Source organism: Adiantum capillus-veneris, chromosome 13, assembly GCF_014529385.1.
Source record: "Adiantum capillus-veneris isolate H3 chromosome 13, ASM1452938v2, whole genome shotgun sequence".
Taxonomy (NCBI): domain Eukaryota; kingdom Viridiplantae; phylum Streptophyta; class Polypodiopsida; order Polypodiales; family Pteridaceae; genus Adiantum; species Adiantum capillus-veneris.
Genome location: NC_140943.1, coordinates 110853999 through 110873712, shown reverse-complemented (window position 1 = coordinate 110873712; position 19714 = coordinate 110853999). Strand labels below are relative to the sequence as shown.

The following is a 19714-nucleotide window of genomic DNA, read 5'->3' as shown; positions in this document are numbered from 1 at the left end:
CCAAAAAGGACAATTCAAGCAATTAAGAGAGCAGGCTTTGGGTTCTCTTTACTTTCTTATCCCCTTTCTTTTTTTGGGTTTTTTTTTTTGGGGGGGGGGCTGTGCATGGGGGATCTCTCTCCATTCCCTATGCTCCCGAGGATGGCGGGGGGAAGAGGGGCTACCGTCCCATCTTTTAAACACAAAAATCTCCTAATGCACATAAATCCCCAAGTTTGGGGGCGATCTCACAAGAGTGCACAAACTTTTCAAGCTTAGTGCAATGCTGATTGAACTGTTGAGAGAAGGCTGATGAGGTAGAACCCCTGCCAATGGACATTGGATTTGCTAGAACTTGAACTTGGGAGAGACAAGCTTGGAAGAGAGACAATTTCACAGATCACCTGAATAATAAGAGAATACAATAGGTTTGGGAGGGCATAGACCAAAATGGTTTCAATAACCATGAGTGAAGCTAAAACCCAGTTCTTTCAGACTACTTAACAGTAGGTCTTTCTGGGTATGTGCATGTGTATATCCTGTACAATTATTCATCAGCTTGACAGGACGATCCGTTTATGGATCGTGTTAAGTTTGTTGAAGGTTTAAAGTCGAGACTTGGCATCAACCGCAGCCTCCTACATGTAAAAGTAGCAAATCAGAATCACCCAAACTAATTTTTTTCTGAAACAAATTCCATTTGAGCTCTTCATTTACCAGAGAAAGTCCTCTTCTGGCCCTGTCTTCCAAGAAAGTGCAGGGCTGGTAGAAAGTGCCGAACGTCTTTGACCACTCCCTCAACTTGTCACACACACATGCTGCTCCAAGTGAGTCTCCCCAGAAGACAACTCCGCCCCTTGTAACAGAATGGAAGTAAAAACAATCAACGAACGCCCAGACAGAATCTTGAAAATACCCAATGCAAATAACCACAACCCACAAGAGCTGCACAAACCTGTAAGCTGGGAAACCAAACCCCAAAACAGATGAAATGTCCAAATCCGATGCCTTCACTGCAATCTTCTCATCTAGTATTCGACAAGCCTCGTTGACCACTGGGAAAAACATTCTCTCCACTATCTCCTCATCCGAGATTACAATAGGCTGCTTTGAGCAATGACAACAATCAAGCTCTACCTTGATTGGCAGCTACTTTCTTGTAGCACAGAGAAAGCACCATAAAATCACCTTTCCATTGGGCATTATGTTTGCACGTCGCCGAGATTCATCAAGAAATTTCTTGAAGTCGGGATCAGGAGTTGCCTTGAGTTGTCTATCATAAAGGTAAAAACCTCTCCCATTCTTTTGGCCTGTTTATCCAACCAACACTTATATTTCAATCTTTGATAAGAACCATCATCAGAACACAGATAAAAGTGTTGACACTAACCCAAGCGGTTTTCCTCCATAAGTAAACTGATCAGTTGTGACCTGTATGTCCTCTCTGGGAATGCCTTGGCAAACTGGTCTGCCACACTGCGGCTCACTTCATAGCCCACTAGATCTGCTAGTCTACACAAGGGCCCTCGATTCAGTATGCAACTCGCGACAAGAATAAAAACAAAGCATTTTCTCCATGATAAAGCAGACATAGTAAGTTATAAAAATTTTAAACCAGACACCGTCACCCTCCCGTCTCCACCACGTTCCACTTTCCCCTCCATTCCACCCTCTTGTCTTTGTTCCCTCTCAATTCCCTTCCTTTTGTCTAACAATCGTCTACTGTTTCCTTAACATGCTGAACATGCAGATGCACCACTGCTACTTGACAGTCAATTTTTTGCTTCTTCCTCACCACTAGACCTAGAGTCTACCAAAGCCAAAGCATATTATGCTAAAGTTTAATGGCTGTCCAACTACATCACAAGGCCAAGGGGTGGGATGGATAAATCCCTAGTAAAGTTGGATACATGGATACATAGATACACACACTCCGTAGAAAAAGAATCGACCGAAGCTTTGATACCACTACCACTGTAATCGACTTGGCATTGACAAGACGGTAATCTCATAGCAGCACATGAACAAAACTGCAAAACTTCTTCACAAAGTAGATATGACACGAAGCGGCGGTGTAATCACTTCCGACAAGGGATCAGACGGAAACACAAAGGCACCTAGAATCTACAAAACTCTGCAGCACTTTATCGCTTCAAAACAACTTGAATAACTGAACTGAAACAAAGAGTGAAGGGGGGAGAGAGAGAGAGAGAGAGAGAGAGAGAGAGAGAGAGAGAGAGAGAGAGAGAGAGAGAGAGAGAGAGAGAGATGATGTTGGAGCGGGATGCCCCTATACACACTTAATGGCCCTGAACTGCCACTAAAGCGCCGCACATCTGGGCTGGCCCCACCTTGATTTCATGATGCATCCCAGTCAAAAGCGAATCCTTACATAAGAATTAGGGGCCCAGCTTTCTTTCTTTGAAATTGCAGCTTGAGAGAGAGAGAGAGTCTGTTTTTAGAGAGAAAATTATGTCGAGTTCTAGAGAGAAAATCACAGGTTCTACAAATTTAGGTTTAGAGAGAAAAATTAGTGCGCGGCATGGAGGATTCTAGCTTTGACAAAGAGATTGGCATGGACCACCTTTCTAAAAAGAGAGACTTTGTGACTGGCCAAACAAACGCAGTGATCAATTGCGTCTATGATCTTGGTGTAGAAACCCTAACCCTAAAACCCGTCATAGTTGACCCTCTTAAATCAAAGCAATCGTCCTCGATTGCAGGATATAGTAGAAGAAAAAGAAAGTAATAAAAGCATGTCCACACTTTTTAACATTTACACAACGTTTCCCAAAGTATGTCCCAAAAGTGATCATTCAATCATGCATACTTGTGCAATGATGGCAATGTGCATAAAAGGGATGAGCTAGCTACAGATACCTCGAGTACGTTTGAAAATCTATCATATGGCCAATATCATAGCCAATGCTTATAAAAGGGCATTGGATCATGCTTGGATGCCGATCGCACACCCAAGATCATCATAATCATAATCATCATTATTTCATACGAATTTCATAAAAATAAACAAACTTCATGGTTCTTGTCTTCAATTAAAAAATTATAAGATTCATTCCTAAGCCGATGTCGCTCCTCGATCAGCTGATATACTCAAGTCCAACAATAACTTCTTGTTTATGTGCTTCATTTGGATCGTTCATTCTCTTGTGTCGAGCTTGGCATAGTACTTGTAAAACCAAGACATGCCCAATAAAACATCACATTCTGTCAACTCCATGATGTAGAAATCCATTGGATCTGCAAATGCTTGAACTTGAAGTTGAAGTGATCCAATCAATGGTGTTGATGATGTGTAAGTCCCATTGGCCATTTGTGCTTCAATATAAGTTCCTTTGGCATATTTGTCAATGCCCAATCTTGTAGATAATTGTGGGGAGATTAAATTTCGCATGGATCCTTAATCAAAGAGGATAAGGCCATCTTGATCTCTTTAAATTTTCCCATAGCTTTACATGGTTCATTAGATGGATCAAAAGTAGGGACACCTATAAAGTTAGAAATCAACCAACCGAAGGTCGGGGTGTCACAAACTATTGACGTGTCAAGTCAGTGAAGAACAGAGCCAACCTTCAGATCATGGCCGAGGGGCCTAAACCCTGAGAGGAACAAGCAACAGTAGAAGAAGAAGTCCTACCAACTTATGGGACCCCGTTCGATGGGGCCCAAGTGACATAAAGGAATTTAAATAAAGCAGGACACACACACACACAAAGACTTGCGAAGCAGCTGATGACGAGCCATCTCTTAGGAGTCAATCATCGAGTAGAAGTGTCAGAAGATGTGCTAGTTTGCTGTGTGAGATATCCTCAGTGGAAGATCGAGAACTTTGGTTTATTTTCTCGGAAGTCGTAGCAATGTATTTAAAGACTAGCTCTTTCTTCATGATGTGAGAACCCACTCTTACATGTGACATAAGGTGACGCGTATTTGAAACCACTTTTTCTATGCAATAATCAAGCAATGGAAAAGGCAACCCATTGTGTACTTTTCAATCTGATCTGCAGCATGAAGTGTTCCCCTCTTCCCCCTGCCAAGAGCACCTGATTGTGCGCACATCTCAAGAGAGCTAACACTCCTCTGATCCAAGCATCTGAAAATCCCATCCTACGCAGAGTGCCCTCCAGGAGTCCCAGTCAACTCTGTCATAAGCCTTCTCAAACTAGAAGAGGAGTATCACAAGATCCTCTCCTCGGAGGCATGCAAGGGCAGGCGCCCCCCAAAAGGTTAAAGATGTTGTCAAGGATACTGCACCCCTTGACAAAACCTGTCTGAGTCTCATGTATAATGCTCTCAAGTAGCGGCTGAATTGTCAAACTCAGAGCCTTTGCTAAGATTCTGTAGCTTGAGTTGAGGATGTTGATGGGTCGCCACTGCCCAATCTCATCCAAGAAACCCCCCTCCTTGGGAATAAGGTATATCAAACCCTCATTCATGTTGTTGGGCATCTCACTAGTGTGCAAAATGTGCTGGTAGGCGCTAAATAGATCCGAATGAAGCAACTCCTAGTACTTTAAATAAAAAGCTAGGAGTCAAAACCATCCTCCCTCGGGCAACTACCTCGAGGGAGTGCCCTGAGGGCCTCATGGAGCTCCTCTAGCTGGAGAGGCATCTCTAGTCTCTGACGCATCTCCTCAGTAACTAGGCAAGGCATCTGTGCCCAAACCTGCTCTCTGCATGCACCCTGGCACTTTGACTGTGGCTCAGCTGAAAGCAACTCATGGTAAAAGTCAGTAGGAACTACACGCATATCCTCAGGCTCTGAAGCAACTGACCCATCAGGTCTCCTAAACTAGCTAACACTGGTGCGCGCATGGCAAGTCCTCACAGTCTCAAAGAACTCCTCAATAATTGTGTCGCCCACCTGGGTCCACTGAGATGCCTACCAATGAAAGGCAAACTCATGATGCCGCTCCTCAATGGTGGTTAGCTCCTGTCAAGCCTGTTGCATCTGCTCCTCCAACCAAGGACTGTCAGGGTGGCACACCTGCATCCGCTGTAAGGAAGCAATGCCCCGTCTGAGACGCTTCTCCTCCTCCTTGGCTGCAGCCAAGCGAGCTGCAGACTCCTAGAGGAAGAAGCGACTAAGCTCAGTAAGTCCAGTGGCCACTCTACTAGCAAGGGTACCCTGAGTGCCCAAACTCTCTGTCCAAAGTGCCACCACCAGCTCTTTGAGCTCTGTATCTAGCAAAATCCTCTCGGGGATACGCAACAGCACACTCTCACTCCTTTGTCTATCTATCAAAGTAAAAATCACGGGTGCATGATCTGAAAAAGTAGTCCCTGCCAGAATGCAAACAGATCCTCCCATGTCATAGATGCGGTCACTGGCATAGAAGCGATCTATCCGAGATAAATTCACTCCTCCTACTTTGCAGTCAAAGCGAGAGAAAGATAAGCTGTTTAGGGACCACACAAAGCCTGCATGCTGCCAAACATTTGAAATCCTCAAGGTCATACATAAGCGCTCCGAAGCTGCCAACTCAGCCCCGTGCACAGTAGCATGGCTACTTCCAATCTTATCGGAGGGGTCCTCCAGCATGTTGATGTCTCCCCCGACACACCACTGCTCTGCATACGGCAAAGACTCTCTACAATATGCGACCAAAACTCACCTCATGTGCTTGCCACATTGGGCGCATAGATGTTCAGGAAGCTCATGAGGCAACCATGAACTTGCATGGACATAACAGTAGGGGCAAGTGAGGTGAGGGTACGGGCGAGGGGGTTTAGGGTAGGGAAGTGAGGGCGAGGAGAGAGGGAAGGTAGGATGAGGGTTGAGGGAAGAGAGTGGGGCAATAGGGAATAGAAGATACCTCTCGTTTGTGAGAACATGTCCTTTGTGGCCCTTGGAATAACCCTCCCATGCAGATGCGAGACACGGTGATTTACGAGCTGTACCATCACTCGGTTGACTCAAGGGAGATTTTTGGCTTGGTCTGAGAGGCAGACACAGATGGGGTTGAGGTTGAAGCGTGGGTACACTTCTGTAGAAAAGGTTTCTTTCCCCTTCTATGATTCTTCACAGGCTCTCCTAGTCCTGCTAGCAAGGGCGCATAGTTATTGCCTCTATGACCTCAACATTTGCTGTTGGCTCAAGTGGCTCACTGGGCTTAGGTTCTGTAGAAACTGTGAAAGAGGGTCTATCCTCAGGCAAACATTGAATAGATTCCCCATAACAAGGCATAGGCTTGGTAGCTTCCAACCACTCCAGCAGATCATCGTCTGACCCGTCAAGTGGAGAAGGATGTTCTTGTTCAAGGTTGGTTTCCATTGACAAAGAACTTTGCTGCACTACGGGATCCATGCCTCCTCCTAGGCGAATGGGTTGCATTGGGGAGCATGGAGTATGTATCCACATCGCGTTGTTTCCCCAATCATGAAGCGCTTTAGTGTGGCGCAGCCATGGTTGACCGATGAGCAAAGGAAATCCGTCCTCAACCTGGGGAAGACCAACCAAAACAAAATCCAAGTTAAAGGTGAAGTCTTGTACCTGTAGAGGCACCTTGTCCACTATGCCCACTGGGTATATTGTCCTCTGGTCGGCCAATGTAATTGTGAAGGGAGCAGGGCGGGGAGGCTGTAGACCTAAAGCCAACATAGTGAACTCGGTCATCAGGTTGATGCCAGATCCACCATCCACTATCCCTCTGGAGAATTGCCGCCCCAAGACGGACATGGTGAGACGAGGGCTTCTATAATCAGTAAGGGGAGTGGCGGGATGGGATATCATATAGGACTCTGATGGTTGCACTGGAAGGTGCCCGCCACTAGGACCTGCTCCGGGGTAAAGTGATTGAATAATTGTAAGGGTGTCACTTCTAAAACTCGCATCTAGCTGCAACATGTCATAGAGCGACACTTGTTGGAAGGTGTTCTTCAAGATTGTCTCTGCTGTAAGCTTTTTTTTTTTTCTAGAAGTGGTTTCTCAGGCACCTTAATTTGCTGTAGGTCGAATACTGCTTCTAAGAAAGCTTCATCAACATTTGAGAGCAGAGATGAGGATCCTTGCTTGACACGAGGGGATCGCATGTCGATAGCTAGGAGCGGGGTATCCATAGGTGGGATCGTGGGCGGAAGAGAGGAATTATTTGGGAGCGCGGTATCCATAGGTGGGATTGTGGGCGGAAGAGGGGAACTGGTTGAAAGGCTGAGACCCAAGGATGCCCTCTAAGCCCAAGTGAGAACACTAGTGGGCTCCTGTACTTGCTTGCACTTGTCATTAGGGGCCACCACATGAGTAGAAGGTGATGGTTGAGGGACGGTGCTAAATGCTATCAGAAACTCATTTTGGCTTTGATTTGGGCTCGACATCGTGGATGCACGAAGTTTGGGACAATCCTTACTGTAGTGATCCTTCGCTTCAGGGCAATGACGGCAGGGAGGGGACCCTTCTTGCAGGGGGCATTTGCTTTGGTAATGTCCATATTCCTCGCATCTGTAGCACAAAATGGGCCGATTCAATGGGTGAGTCGAAGAGAGAGGTATTCCTTGCTCCTGGTGCATGGAGTTGGAAGTGGAGGTGTAGAAGAGCCTTCTCCACCCACTTCTTAGCCATAAATTCACCCGGTTGTTGAGGAAGCTTGGCCACCATAGACTTTGTTCTGGTCATGAGCTCTGCAAAAGTCTCATTTGGCTAGAGCATCAGGCTGGCCAACTGATCCAGGACCTTCTCTTGGAAGTCCCATGGTCTGAAAGCTTCATAGAACTGTTGTCGTAATGTGGCTGAAGTCGCAAAGTGGTTCTCTACAAACTGAATGTACCACTTGTCTGCTAAGCCATCCAAGGTGGATGGGAAGAGTACCAGGTAGGCGTCTTCTCTATTGAGGCCACGACCCCTGCACAGGGAAACAAATCTCTGGGCATGGTCGTCGGCATCCTCTATGGAGAGACCTTTGAAAGTTGGAAACTTGATATTCACCTTAGCCAGAACGCTTTTGAGCTCATCCATGGCTGTCTGTGCGAGAGCCTGTTGCTCAAGGGCTTGCTGTAACACAGTGGGCGAGAACTTTACTGGAGAGGGTGACCAAGGAGGTGTAGAACTGGTTGAGGGAATGGAGGAAGTCGCGTGAGAAGAAGGTAGGGGTAATGGGGCTGGTGGACTTCTGCTTGGCACAAAAGGTTGACGCTTTCTGTGGTAGTACTTCAAAGGACTTAGCAATGGACTTTGTCGATCCTTGGAATGCCTCGTATGTGTCATGCAGTAATCGAACCCACCCAAGCTTTGGGCACTAAGGCTTTAGACTAAGGTGGTCTTGACTCCACTAGACCAATGCAAGTGACCAAGATGAGCGACTAGACCAAGATGAGGGACTGGACCAGGACAAGTGATTGGACCCGGGGGAGTAACTAGTCCACGACGAGTGACTAGACTAGGGCAACATGAACATCGACTAACTCAAAGAAACCAATACAGACTCTGGAATGGCTGCACACTCAGCTCCAGCCCAAAACTCATAGGTACAATGGGGGTGTCGAGGGCTTAAATGTGCAGGGATGGTGCAGACATGCTGTGTATGAACTCAAGATACTAGACTCAAGAACTCCCAACCATACAAAGAAGATCATGATAGTGTGTCCGACGACTGGAACCGACCACACATACCTATCTCCTAAAGAACCACCAACAACTAGCAAATATCCCAATCCAGCTAAGCCGATCTCCAAATTGAGGTGGTGGTGATATGGCCATGGTGTCCACTAAACCAGAATCTGTACCACTTGCCATGTCTCATTGCCCAGGCGAGAGTCCGTCCAATGTGAACTCCAGCCCAACTGAAACTAATTGCCTGTCCTGCGTCAGTGACACTGTAGCCATGCTACACTACCACTTCTAGTCTCCTTGGATCCTAGTCAACATGGAGTCATGTGTTTAGTCCTAGGTGTACTAGAGGACACGTGGTGTGTATATGAGTCCCAATCAACCCATGTGAGTGGAATATGAGCTCCCTGGCTTCTAGGGTCAAATCCTATAATTTGGAGGTGTTCTTGGACCCTTATGCACTTGTACTACTCAATTGTACTACTTTCTCTCATAGTTACCCGGAATGGGAAATTGGAACAATGAACGAGAAACGGCAACCCATATGAAATGCCATTCCTTGCTACAAATACTCATGTCTGAAACATGGAATGGGAAGCTACAATGGAAACATGGAAGGAAAACCTCAAAATGGCCATTCCCTGTAATTGTGCCTTCTCTAACCCTACTTAAAGGTGCTATCATGTAGTGTTTCATCTAGTTCAACAATCAAGCTTTACTTTGTGTTTACTCTCTCTCTTGGTGCATGTGTTGATAAAGTGTCTCTAATCTCCATGCTCAAGTGAGGAATGCCACTATGGTCTACCCAACATAGCCAACACCGAAGCCGATACAAGGGACACTAACTCGCCTTTAAGTTTTACATCAATCACCACTTCCCTACCCTAACTATTCTTGAGTTGAATCTTCTTAGCCACATAGTCTACTGCAACACTGTTCTAAGCGTGCCAAGGCAGTCTACTACAACGCTGTTCTAGGCGTGCCAAGGCATTCCCGATAGAACATCACACCCTTCCAAAGGCATAATGTTGAAGTCCTCGTGCCCTATGTAACCCTGACAATGCAGCCTCAACTTGCCAATGACAAGAGTGACGACGACTTCATGTCATGGTGTAACTAACATTGCACCCATCTGTGGCCCCATGTCTTCAGGCTCGATCTCCAAATGAGCCGCCATCTCTGTCGAGATAAAGTTGGCCTTGGTTCCGCTATTACAAAATTTGGGCTTTTTGATCCTGAACTTAAGCCCCACATCTTGTAGACCTCTGTATTGGGATTAGTGTGATCCTCAAATGTCCCCATGAAATCTGGTACAAGTCCTGCCTTGATTTTCCCTTTCTTAGCTCGCTCCTCTTGCCGCTTTCAATGTTTCCGGTTTGTCTTTAGTCTTCTCCTCTTTCTTTGGACACTTTGCCAAGATATGTCCTGTTTCTCACACTTGAAGCACTTTCCCTGCTTGTAATACTCGCCTTCTGCTCGGCAAACATCGAAGGGGTGGTGAATTTCTTCTTCTACACCAACTTCTTGGATTTCTTTTTGTCCTTTGATGCTTCTTTCTCTGCACCTTTAGTCACTGGCAGGGATCACACCACAATGGTGCCATTCCTCCTTCAAGCGTCCCTTCTACTTCGACTCAGCCACGTGACAGTTAATGGCAGTCTATTCTAGGGCAGGGGCAGATTTGCTTAAAACCCAAAATCTATTCTATCTCAGTCAGTAACTAGTTAAGAAAACCCCTCACCAGGATCAAGAACTCCTCATCAAGAGCTTTAAAGCTCTGCTAGAAACTAATTTAAAACATGACTGTAACCCTAAATTTGTTTACTTATACCTATCTCTTATCCTGTCTTCATCCTGTTGTTTCCCTTGGGCCTTGATCATGTACTCTCAAGGGGTTATCTCTAAAAAAACTCTTTTTTGCTAGAAGGTAGACATTTAAGGTAAGGAAAGAACAAGCTTTTTTTACACAAAAGCTTGAAGCTTCGAGTAGCTGTTCAATTGTTTGAAAAGAATATCCTCAAAATGAACACTGTCATGAAATATTTGATGCGACTCCCAAATATGTTTTGAGAATGATGCGCCTTAAGTTTACAAGAAGATCATGCATGCAAACTAAGAATTGGTATCTGCGTTGAGAAAAATGCCCATGAATTTGAACAAAGATAATGCATGCAATCTGAAAATTGGTATTTGTCTTGAGAAAATATACTTAAAAATTGAAAGAAGATGATGCAAGCCAATTAGTTAATGTCATCGATTCCAAAAATGTCTTGATAATAATACCCAAGAGTTAAGCAAAATATGTCCCGGTCAATACTAAGATGTTCAAGGTATGCAAAATTCGACAAAAGACACATGCAAACCTGAAAGGTCCCATTGGCATTCCGAAGGCTGTGATAACTCTGTCAATTCTGTAAACATCGATTCCAAGGTTTGCCAGCATGTGTGCCGAGTGGATGTACGGGAAAAACATCCGGTTAATCGCAAACCCTGTACAGTTGCCAACCACAACTGGCACCTTCTTGATAACCTTCCCAACACCTATCAAATCAACTATGACTTGTGGAGCAGTCTTATTAGACCGCACAATCTCTAATAGAGGCATAACGTGAGCTGGACTGTTGATCAACAGAAAAAAAATCAAAACAAAAGTATATGTCAAAGGAAAAAAAGTGCAGGAAAAATGTCATCAAAAACCATGTGATAACTAACCTGAAAAAATGAGCCCCAATGACTCTATCTTGAAAGCGAATCTTCTGTGCAACCAAATTCAGATCAATAGTGGATGTGTTAGTGGCAAGAATACAGTGTGAAGGGCAGTACTTTTCAAGATCTTGAAATATCTGTTGCTTGAGCTGAATGTTCTCGATCACTGCCTGCAAAATTAATCATACACACAATGGAGTTCGACAAACGAATTTCACACATGTACTGACAAACTTGTTTGTTAAAATTTACCAAACACCATTGTGGGATTTGCCCCAGTAAATTCAAATAAGATGCACATAAAATATGCATGTTACCTCAATAACCAAATCGACATCCTTGAAGTCCTTGTAGTCAAGAGTACCTTTGACTAGTGAAAAGGCCTTATTGTATTTTTCTTTGCTCAAACTTCCTTTCTTAGCTCTACTATCCAAATTTGCTGCCATACCATTAAAATTTAGTACCATTGGCATAGTAATAGTACTAATGAAACTCTATTTGTTAGAATATCCCCTTCACTTGTCTATGCCCCACATACAAATTATTTCATAAGTTAGCTGGTGTAGTATCGAAAAAATTTGAGAATTTGAGGAATGGAGTACCTTTGATGCGATCCAGCCCTTGCTGAAGGAAACTTTCATTAAGCTCCTTCAAAAGAACCGGAATGTTGCTGAGGATGAACGCTGTGGCTATTCCTGATCCCATAAGTCCTCCTCCAATAACAGCAACCTTCTTCAAAGGTCTTGATTTCAATCCGCAGTCTGTGACTCCAGGAACCTGCATAAATGCACATGTGAATTCACATTGAGTTTCCAAAGAACTTGGCATACCTAGTTAAAATTAGAAATTCAGACCTTAGTAGTTGCCCTCTGTGCAAAAAAAATGTGGACCAAAGCTTTTCCAGTTGGAGACATAACTGCAGTCTTGAAGCATTGCTCTTCCTGTTTGAAAACCTTGTTAGAATTGCCAGAAGGCATACTTATAACCGTCATTAATACTACAAAACAAGGAAAACAGACTCACCTTTAAACTCCCAGCGTATCCCCCAGAAACAACACCTTCTTCGATTGCATCCAAACACCAAATAGGGTGGGGGATATTTGGAGACCTTTGCTTTGCCTGAGTACGGGCGACTTGCAAAATTCTTCGGGCCTCACCCAGAGGTTCAAGTTTGTCAAGCTTTTGCAAACTAATGATTCGTGGTTTGCGACCCTCTGCTATGTCCAAGGCCCACTTTCGAGCTGTTGCAACAAGTTGCTCGGAAGAAACCACAGCGTCCACTAACCCAAGCGCTTTACCTTCCTCTGAGGTGACTGGTTTTGAGGACTGTTACATTCCAAACTTGACTCTTACGTACTGAAGGAATAGTATGGCTATGACAATAGGAAAGATATTTTGAGCATGTTTACCAACACACACAAAACCTACCTACTCTTAAGGTTTTAATCTACTTGTAAATGATCAATCTGTCGCAACTTAACATTCAGTCCCTTTTATTATCTATGCAACTTTCTGAGACCAATAAACTCAACTATACCAAAAAACAGACAGTTGCCTGAGTTTCTTGCCCTTTAAAAACAAACAAACTAGCCTCTTTGCGCTTGCGTATAATGATACCTTACACATTACAAATGACACTTCTTCAGCTGATTTTTATGGCATAATGTATATAGAAATTCCACTTTCCCTCAATACCTCACGACGGTTTATTGATACAGAAAAAAGATTTGAAAACCCAATTGGTTTCACTTACAAGCATCATTTCAATTGCTTTAGAAAGCCCAACAAGTCGAGGCAACCTCTGAGTACCTAGCACACACAGGAGCGGTAAAGTTGTAAAGACCGTCAACTTTGTGATGCACGCAGTCCTCTTTCCTGCAAAGAATCTAGCACTGCAAAAGGAGTGACATATGACACATACCTCCAAATCCAGGAATGATGCCGAGCTGTAACTCAGGTTGACCGAGTTGAGCTTTCGGTGCTGCAATCCTTGCATTGCAAGACTGCACAAGCATGTAAAAATCTCTCTCTCTCTCTCTCTCTCTCTCTCTCTCTCTCTCTCTCTCTCTCTACAACCCAGCCTGTCCCTTGCGCTGCCCCTACAACCCCACCCACCCTCGTGCTGGCCCTGCACCCCCCCCCCCCCCCCCCCCCCTTTTTGTGCTCTGCTGCCTCCTACGCAGCCTCGACCCCCCCGCAGGTGCAGCAGAAGACAGTCTGCAGAAAATTTTAATAAAATTGCAGGTTTTTTAGGAAAGTGCGTGTAGAATTTCAAAAAGTGCAGAATTGGCAGAAAATTGCAGAGATTGCATAAGGCGGGCTTTTGTCGTAATTTGCAGAAATTGCAAGAATTGCACGCCATGTTTGCTTAGTGTAGGAGAACATGTATGCATAATGTGGAAGCACTTGTGCGCGTAGGTCAAATTTTCTCGTTTTTGGCAACGACCAAACATGAGGAAGTAAAACGATAAGCCAGACCCTTTAGAAGATGCAGTTCAAAAGTGCAAAGAAGAAACAATAAAAATGCTCAAAGATCGCCAAGAAAGCAAGATCAGGGCAATGGGAGATCGGGTGACGGCCCAAGACGAAGAGATTGTGTCACTCAAGAAAGAGCTCGCTAAGGCACGATCATGAAACACGCTTGAAGAGGGAGAATTGCAACCCTTTGTAATAGAAGAACTCAACACAATCAAAGAGCAAGTGAGAGCCATCAAGAGGGGGAGGAGCAACATAAAGAAATCACGACTTCTTGGGTGGACACAACAGAAAGCAGATGAGGTTGAGAAATAGATTGAAATTGCCAAGAAAGGGAAAAGCAAGGAAACATCCACACCCACCATTATCAACTTGACACTAGAAGAGAGCAAAGAAGACGTGTAAGCTCTCTACATGTGAGAATTTGCGGCCTACAAGACAAAGATAATGTAGACGAAGAGGTAAAAGAACTCATGGCTTTGATGGGGGTTCATGAGCCGATGCATTCAAGAGCTTGGAGAGTGGGCAACAAGAAAAATGGGAGCAAGGGGGAAACCTTGAAAGAAAGGGCACTCATCCTTTGTTTTCCCTCCATGGAAGCGAAGGACTTTTTGAAGAAGAGACCAACTCTTAAGAAGATGGGCATCTTTCCCGGGGATGACCTTACCCTTTTACAGGTCGCCCATATGCAGGAGGAAATGCCAAAGATTAGAGCGGCAAGGGAAAAAGGTAAGATTGCTTTTTACCCAGATGAAAGAGTGGTGATATTGAAGCCACGCTCCACATGGCGGCGTGAGGCCTATCGGACCACACTCAAAGTTACTATCTAGGATTGTATTGGATCTATGCGTCTTGATGTGGGTGCTTTTGAGGAGAGTTTTACCGGGAGAGACATCATCTTCTACTCTGAGACACATCAGGCCACTGGGCAGTCTATGCCTCACATTAGTGGATACAAATGGGAGAGAGCTTGTAGACAGGAGACACGATCAGAGCACAGAGGGTGGGGCTCAGGAGGAGTGGCACTGTTATTCAGGGAGGAGTTGCAGCCATTGATACATATAGCTCGTAGAAATGAGCAAGCTAGGTACATGTGGGTGAGATTTAGAGCAGAGACTGACAGATATCTTTACATTGCAATTTGCTACTTTCCCCTGAGTACATCAGTATATGCACCACCCAGAGGACAATCCCCCTTCTCTATTTTGGTTGATGACATATGGGAATTCTTTAGAGATGGTGACATTATCATTCTAGGGGACTTCAATGCTAGGACTGCCCATCATCAGACGGTATTTTATGATACTTCAGAGGAGATGTTGAGAAAGCTGGATGTTGCAGAGACGGGCCTATCCAGACTGTCGCAGGATGGGGAACATACTGAGTATGGACGGCACTTGATAGACATGGGGATTGCACATGGATTGGCCATCTTGAATGGCCTTCAGAGATTTCCCGCTGCGGGAGGCTTCACATGCTTTCCACACAGACATGGAGCCAGCACAGTGGATTATGTCATGGCACAGCCCAACCTCATCTCTAGTATCCACGATCTCATAGTTGGGCCCAAACCGGTTGGGGTGGCAGTGGATCATGCTATTGTGTCGTTGACCATCTCTTTCCAGTTCAGTGTAGCACACAGTCCACGAGTAGCAGCCCCTACTCGCTACACCTTCACGCGGGAGACGGATTCTGTATACATAGACGGGATCTACAAACGCCTATCCACTGAGGAGCCAGGGCGACTTCTGGAGGAGCTTACTACTAAACTGACGCAGACATTACATGATACAGCAGCAGAGGCATACCCACACACCCAGCCTGAGCAGAGACGCCGTTCTAGGAGCATGATAAGGAATGCCGTCATACTAGAGCTAGACTTCAGAGGAAAGTGCTCTTGGGGGACATCACTCACAGACAGTCACAGATTGACTTCCGATGCCTAGTGCGGCGGAAGAAGAGGGCATTTTTTGCTCGACTAGAGCAGGATCTATACCAACTATTCTTCAGTCAAGACTCGCGTGAGGCATGGAGGCTCTTTCATGAGCTCCCCCCCCCCCCCCCCCCCCCGGCAATTACCTCTAAAGAGACTTCGGGTCAGTATGCATCATCTTTGCATACAGTTTCTGGACAACCGTCCCTTCTCGACCCCCCCGATCCATGCCCACACACGTGCTTTTTTCACCGCCCGCTGAGATGGTGAAGAAGGCCATTGACAAGATGAGGACTTCGAGAGCATATATTCATGATGGCTTAGTGGCTGAGCATTTCATACATGCCAGAGATCTCCTAGCAGAGCTTCTAGTGGTCATGTTTAACCATGCCATGTGTGAGGGCTTGCCTGATACTTGGAGCCTATCTACGATTGTACCTATGTTCAAATCAGGAGACCCTGTGGAGCTTGGGAATTATCGCACTATCATGATTGGACACACATTGGCACGGTTGTACGCATCCATTCTTGAGCAACAGCTGAGTAGATGGGCAGAGAGGGAGGGAACACGTGCAGCGGGGTAGGCAGGGTTAAGGAGAGGTTTTTCTACTCTTGACCATATCTTGACACTCAAGGCCATCATTGAGAAGGGCAGATCCCGTGGGAGACGAATCTATTGTAGCTTTGTGGACACAGTACCCAGAGCTAGATTGATGCGCAAGTTACATGAGATGGGAGTACCCACAGAGCTCATTTGGGGAATCATGGCATTGTATAGATCAGTAGTAGGGCATGTACGCATCTCAGATGGTCTATCTGTTGGGTTAAAGGCCTAAATAACCCCTTTTTGTACATTTTTATACTTTGTCCAGGTTCAATACGAACCCTGGACACATTTTTAAAGGTCACTTATAATAAAAGTGGGAAAACCCAAAACTCACTTATTGAGTTTTCCCCAAAAACGTGAGCTCTCTCTCTCTCCCTCTTCTTCTACTAGCGCTTCCTCTCCTGTTGCTCTTCGCCTCCCCTCTCTGCACACACACTGCACTTCCACGCGTGCTCTTTCACTTGCACGCACCGCCGCGCGCTCATCAACTGAAATCAGAACCCGATTAGGGTTTGCCCCCAAACCTGCAAACGCTAAATTTCAGCCAAGAAGGTCAACTTTCTCGCGAGATTTTGCAATTTCGTCGCCAAAGGACTCGTCCCCGAACACCAGAGAGCTCCCGGCAACCCAAATTGACCTAAAACAGGCTGAAATTAGGTAAAAAACAAGAAATTACAGGTTATGACAGCGAAAATACAGGTTTTGCAAATGATGTATTAAGGTGTGGGAATACTTTTGCTAAGTCCCCGCTACTCGAAAATCCTGAAATTGCCGAAAAACAAGCCCTAAAACAGGTGTTTTAAGAAAATTTCAAATTTACACAGGTTTTTGTAAGTGTTTTAATGGTGCGATTACATTGGGGAAAGTGCAAATTGATGCAATCTACGCACATTTGACAAATTTTGTCGATGTATGACCATTTGTGGCTCAATTTCATGCAATTTTGATGCTACAAATTGGAGCTTTTGCGCTTACATGCTTCTAAAGGCTGTGTATTAGCCTTATGTATGTCTTCTGAGGCTAAAAACAACTAAATTTGTTGTTTTGGAGCACAAATTCGCTCGCTGAAATTTCCTACGCATAAATTTCAGAAATTGAATTTTGTGTCCAAATCGTCCTATTTTGCCCCAAATTGCTCCTGTGACCATTTGGAGCTGTAGTGCACATCTCTGTGAGGTTATGCTCCGATTTTTGCGCATTTTGCCCAAAAATTCAGCGTATTATCCCTCTTATTTCGTGCAGCTATGGCCTCATCTTCTTCGGATGTGAAGAACCTCTTCGAAATTAGGAGGTTTGATGGTACAGGTTTTGATCTTTGGAAAGACAGGATTCAGGGAATCCTATTTCTTAAGGATTACGAAGGGGCACTTGAACATGTGAAGCCACAAAATATGACAGATGAAGCATGGGTTAGCATGAACAGGAAAGCCGTTACATACATTAAAATGGCCATGACAGATGAGACCGTCATTGATGTGAAAGGTCTCACGACTGCTTTTGATGTGTCGGAGAAGTTAAAGGGAATGTATGAAAATACAACGCCTGTCAACCAGGTGCACTTGATGCGAAAACTTGTTGGCATGCAACTAGATGAGTCCAAGAGCGCGGCAGAGCACTTGTCATTGTTCGCAGGTACTTTGTCGCAGTTACAGGATTCTGGCTTGCCCCCTTTTGATGATAAGCTGAAAGCTATCTTCTTGCTTATGACCTTACCTGAGTTATGGGAAACTTTGGTGGTTTCGTTGTCCAATAACCCCAATTTGACCTTTGATGGTGTTAGGGGTTCTATCTTGAATGAAGAAATCAGAAGGAAAGCAAGTGGAGACGGAGGCAGCTCTGCCAACATGGTTAGAGGCAAGACAGAAAAGAAGAATGCTTATGCACAAAGAAGTAAGAGTAAGAGTAAAGAAAGGGGTAATGCAAGCAAAGGCAAGGGTGATGTGACTTGCTATCAATGTGGCAGGAAAGGTCACAAGAAACCCGATTGTAGGTACTATAAAGCAGAGTTAGAAAGGAAAAAGAATGGTGGAGACAAAAAGAAAGAGAAGAAGGAAGTCAAAGCAGATGCACAGGATAGCTCAAAGGACAAAGAGAAGGCCAATGTGGCTTCTAGTGTCATGATTGAGGAGCTGTCAGATGTAGAGGACATCTTGTGTGCCACTTTGTCAGATGATGATGCTTATGACTTTGATGCCTCTCTAAATGTTCATTCACAGGACATGGAGATCACCAAGAGTGATCTTATTGATGCTTTGTTGACTATCAATGATGCATTGTCCCAGACTTGGATTGTTGATTCCGGTGCTTCATTTCATGTGACTCCTATCAAGGAGTGTTTCTCTACTTTTGATGCAAGCAAGCGTGGCCATGTATACCTTGGAAACAATCATGCATGTTCCATTGAGGGTATTGGCACTGTGCATCTCTCCATAGATGGCACAAATGAGCTTGTCTTGCATGATGTTCGATATGTGCCGGGAATCAAGAAGAGTCTGCTTTCTGTTGGTCAGATGGATATGCATGGTTACAACATCTTGTTTGAGAGAGGGTCATGGAAAATGACCAAAGGCTCAAGGCTGATTGTAAAGGGCACAAAGAAAGGGACACTTTACTGCATGCATGGAAAGGCCGTGTTGGGCAAGTTTATTGCATTGGCTGAAATTAACTCTCACATGGAGTTGTGGCACAAGAGGCTTGGCCATATGAGCCAAAAGGGCTTTTCTAAGCTTTGTACTTTGAACAAGCTTGATGCTAAAGGCACAAAGCTTGATTTTTGTAATGAATGTCAACATGGCAAGCAAGTAAAGCGTTCTTATTACTCTGGTGTCTCTCGTAAATCTTGTGTGCTCGATCTTGTACATTCTGATGTATGTAGCATGCCTACTAAGTCTATGGGTGGTGCATGTTATTTTGTCTCCTTTGTTGATGATCATTCTAGGAAAATTTGGGTTTATTTGCTTGAGTTTAAGGATGAAGCCTTTGCTACGTTTAAGAGATTTCATGCATTTGTGACCACCCAAAAAGGTAGAAAGCTAAAATGCTTGCGTACAGACAATGGGGGGGAGTACACAAGTGCTGAATTTAACAAGTTTTGTGAAAATTTGGGCATTAAGAGAGAGCTTACTGTGCCATATAGCCCCTCTTCTAATGGTGTGGCTGAAAGATTCAATAGGACACTTTGTGAGAGGGTGAGATGCATGCTGTCCACAGCTAATCTCTCTCATGGATTTTGGGAAGAAGCTTTGAAAACTGCTGTGCATATATGTAATCGATCCCCTCACATGTCTTTGAAAGGTGACATCCCTGAAGAGGTTTGGTCTGGCAAGCCTGCTTCATATGATCACTTACGCATTTTTGGTTGCGAAGCTTTTGTGCATGTTAGACCTGAGTTGAGGAGTAAACTAGATGCGAAGTCCATTAAAGGCCTCTTCATGGGATATGGTGAAGAAGGTGA

General features: G+C 44.8%; 1 protein-coding gene across 2 annotated transcripts in view; it reads right to left on the bottom strand.

Annotated features, from left to right (window-relative positions):
- Window positions 1-352: 352 nt before the first annotated feature.
- LOC147444645 (peroxisomal fatty acid beta-oxidation multifunctional protein-like) overlaps window positions 353-19714 on the bottom strand; it is a 130316-nt gene continuing 110954 nt past the window's right edge. Inside the window, exons 6-18 of one of the 2 annotated variants that reach the window (XM_086527187.1) lie at window positions 13167-13248; window positions 12999-13054; window positions 12269-12571; window positions 12100-12186; window positions 11848-12022; window positions 11563-11684; window positions 11252-11415; window positions 10903-11157; window positions 1370-1491; window positions 1168-1289; window positions 935-1083; window positions 697-835; window positions 353-614 (exon numbers count right to left, since the gene is read on the bottom strand). In XM_086527187.1, coding sequence (XP_086383313.1) covers window positions 585-614; window positions 697-835; window positions 935-1083; window positions 1168-1289; window positions 1370-1491; window positions 10903-11157; window positions 11252-11415; window positions 11563-11684; window positions 11848-12022; window positions 12100-12186; window positions 12269-12571; window positions 12999-13054; window positions 13167-13248 — 1806 coding nt within the window. In that variant the 3' untranslated portion in view covers window positions 353-584. Of the gene's footprint in view, window positions 618-696; window positions 836-934; window positions 1084-1167; window positions 1290-1369; window positions 1492-10902; window positions 11158-11251; window positions 11416-11562; window positions 11685-11847; window positions 12023-12099; window positions 12187-12268; window positions 12572-12998; window positions 13055-13166; window positions 13249-19714 lie in introns of both variants that reach the window. The other variant, XM_086527186.1, reaches the window with a different exon arrangement.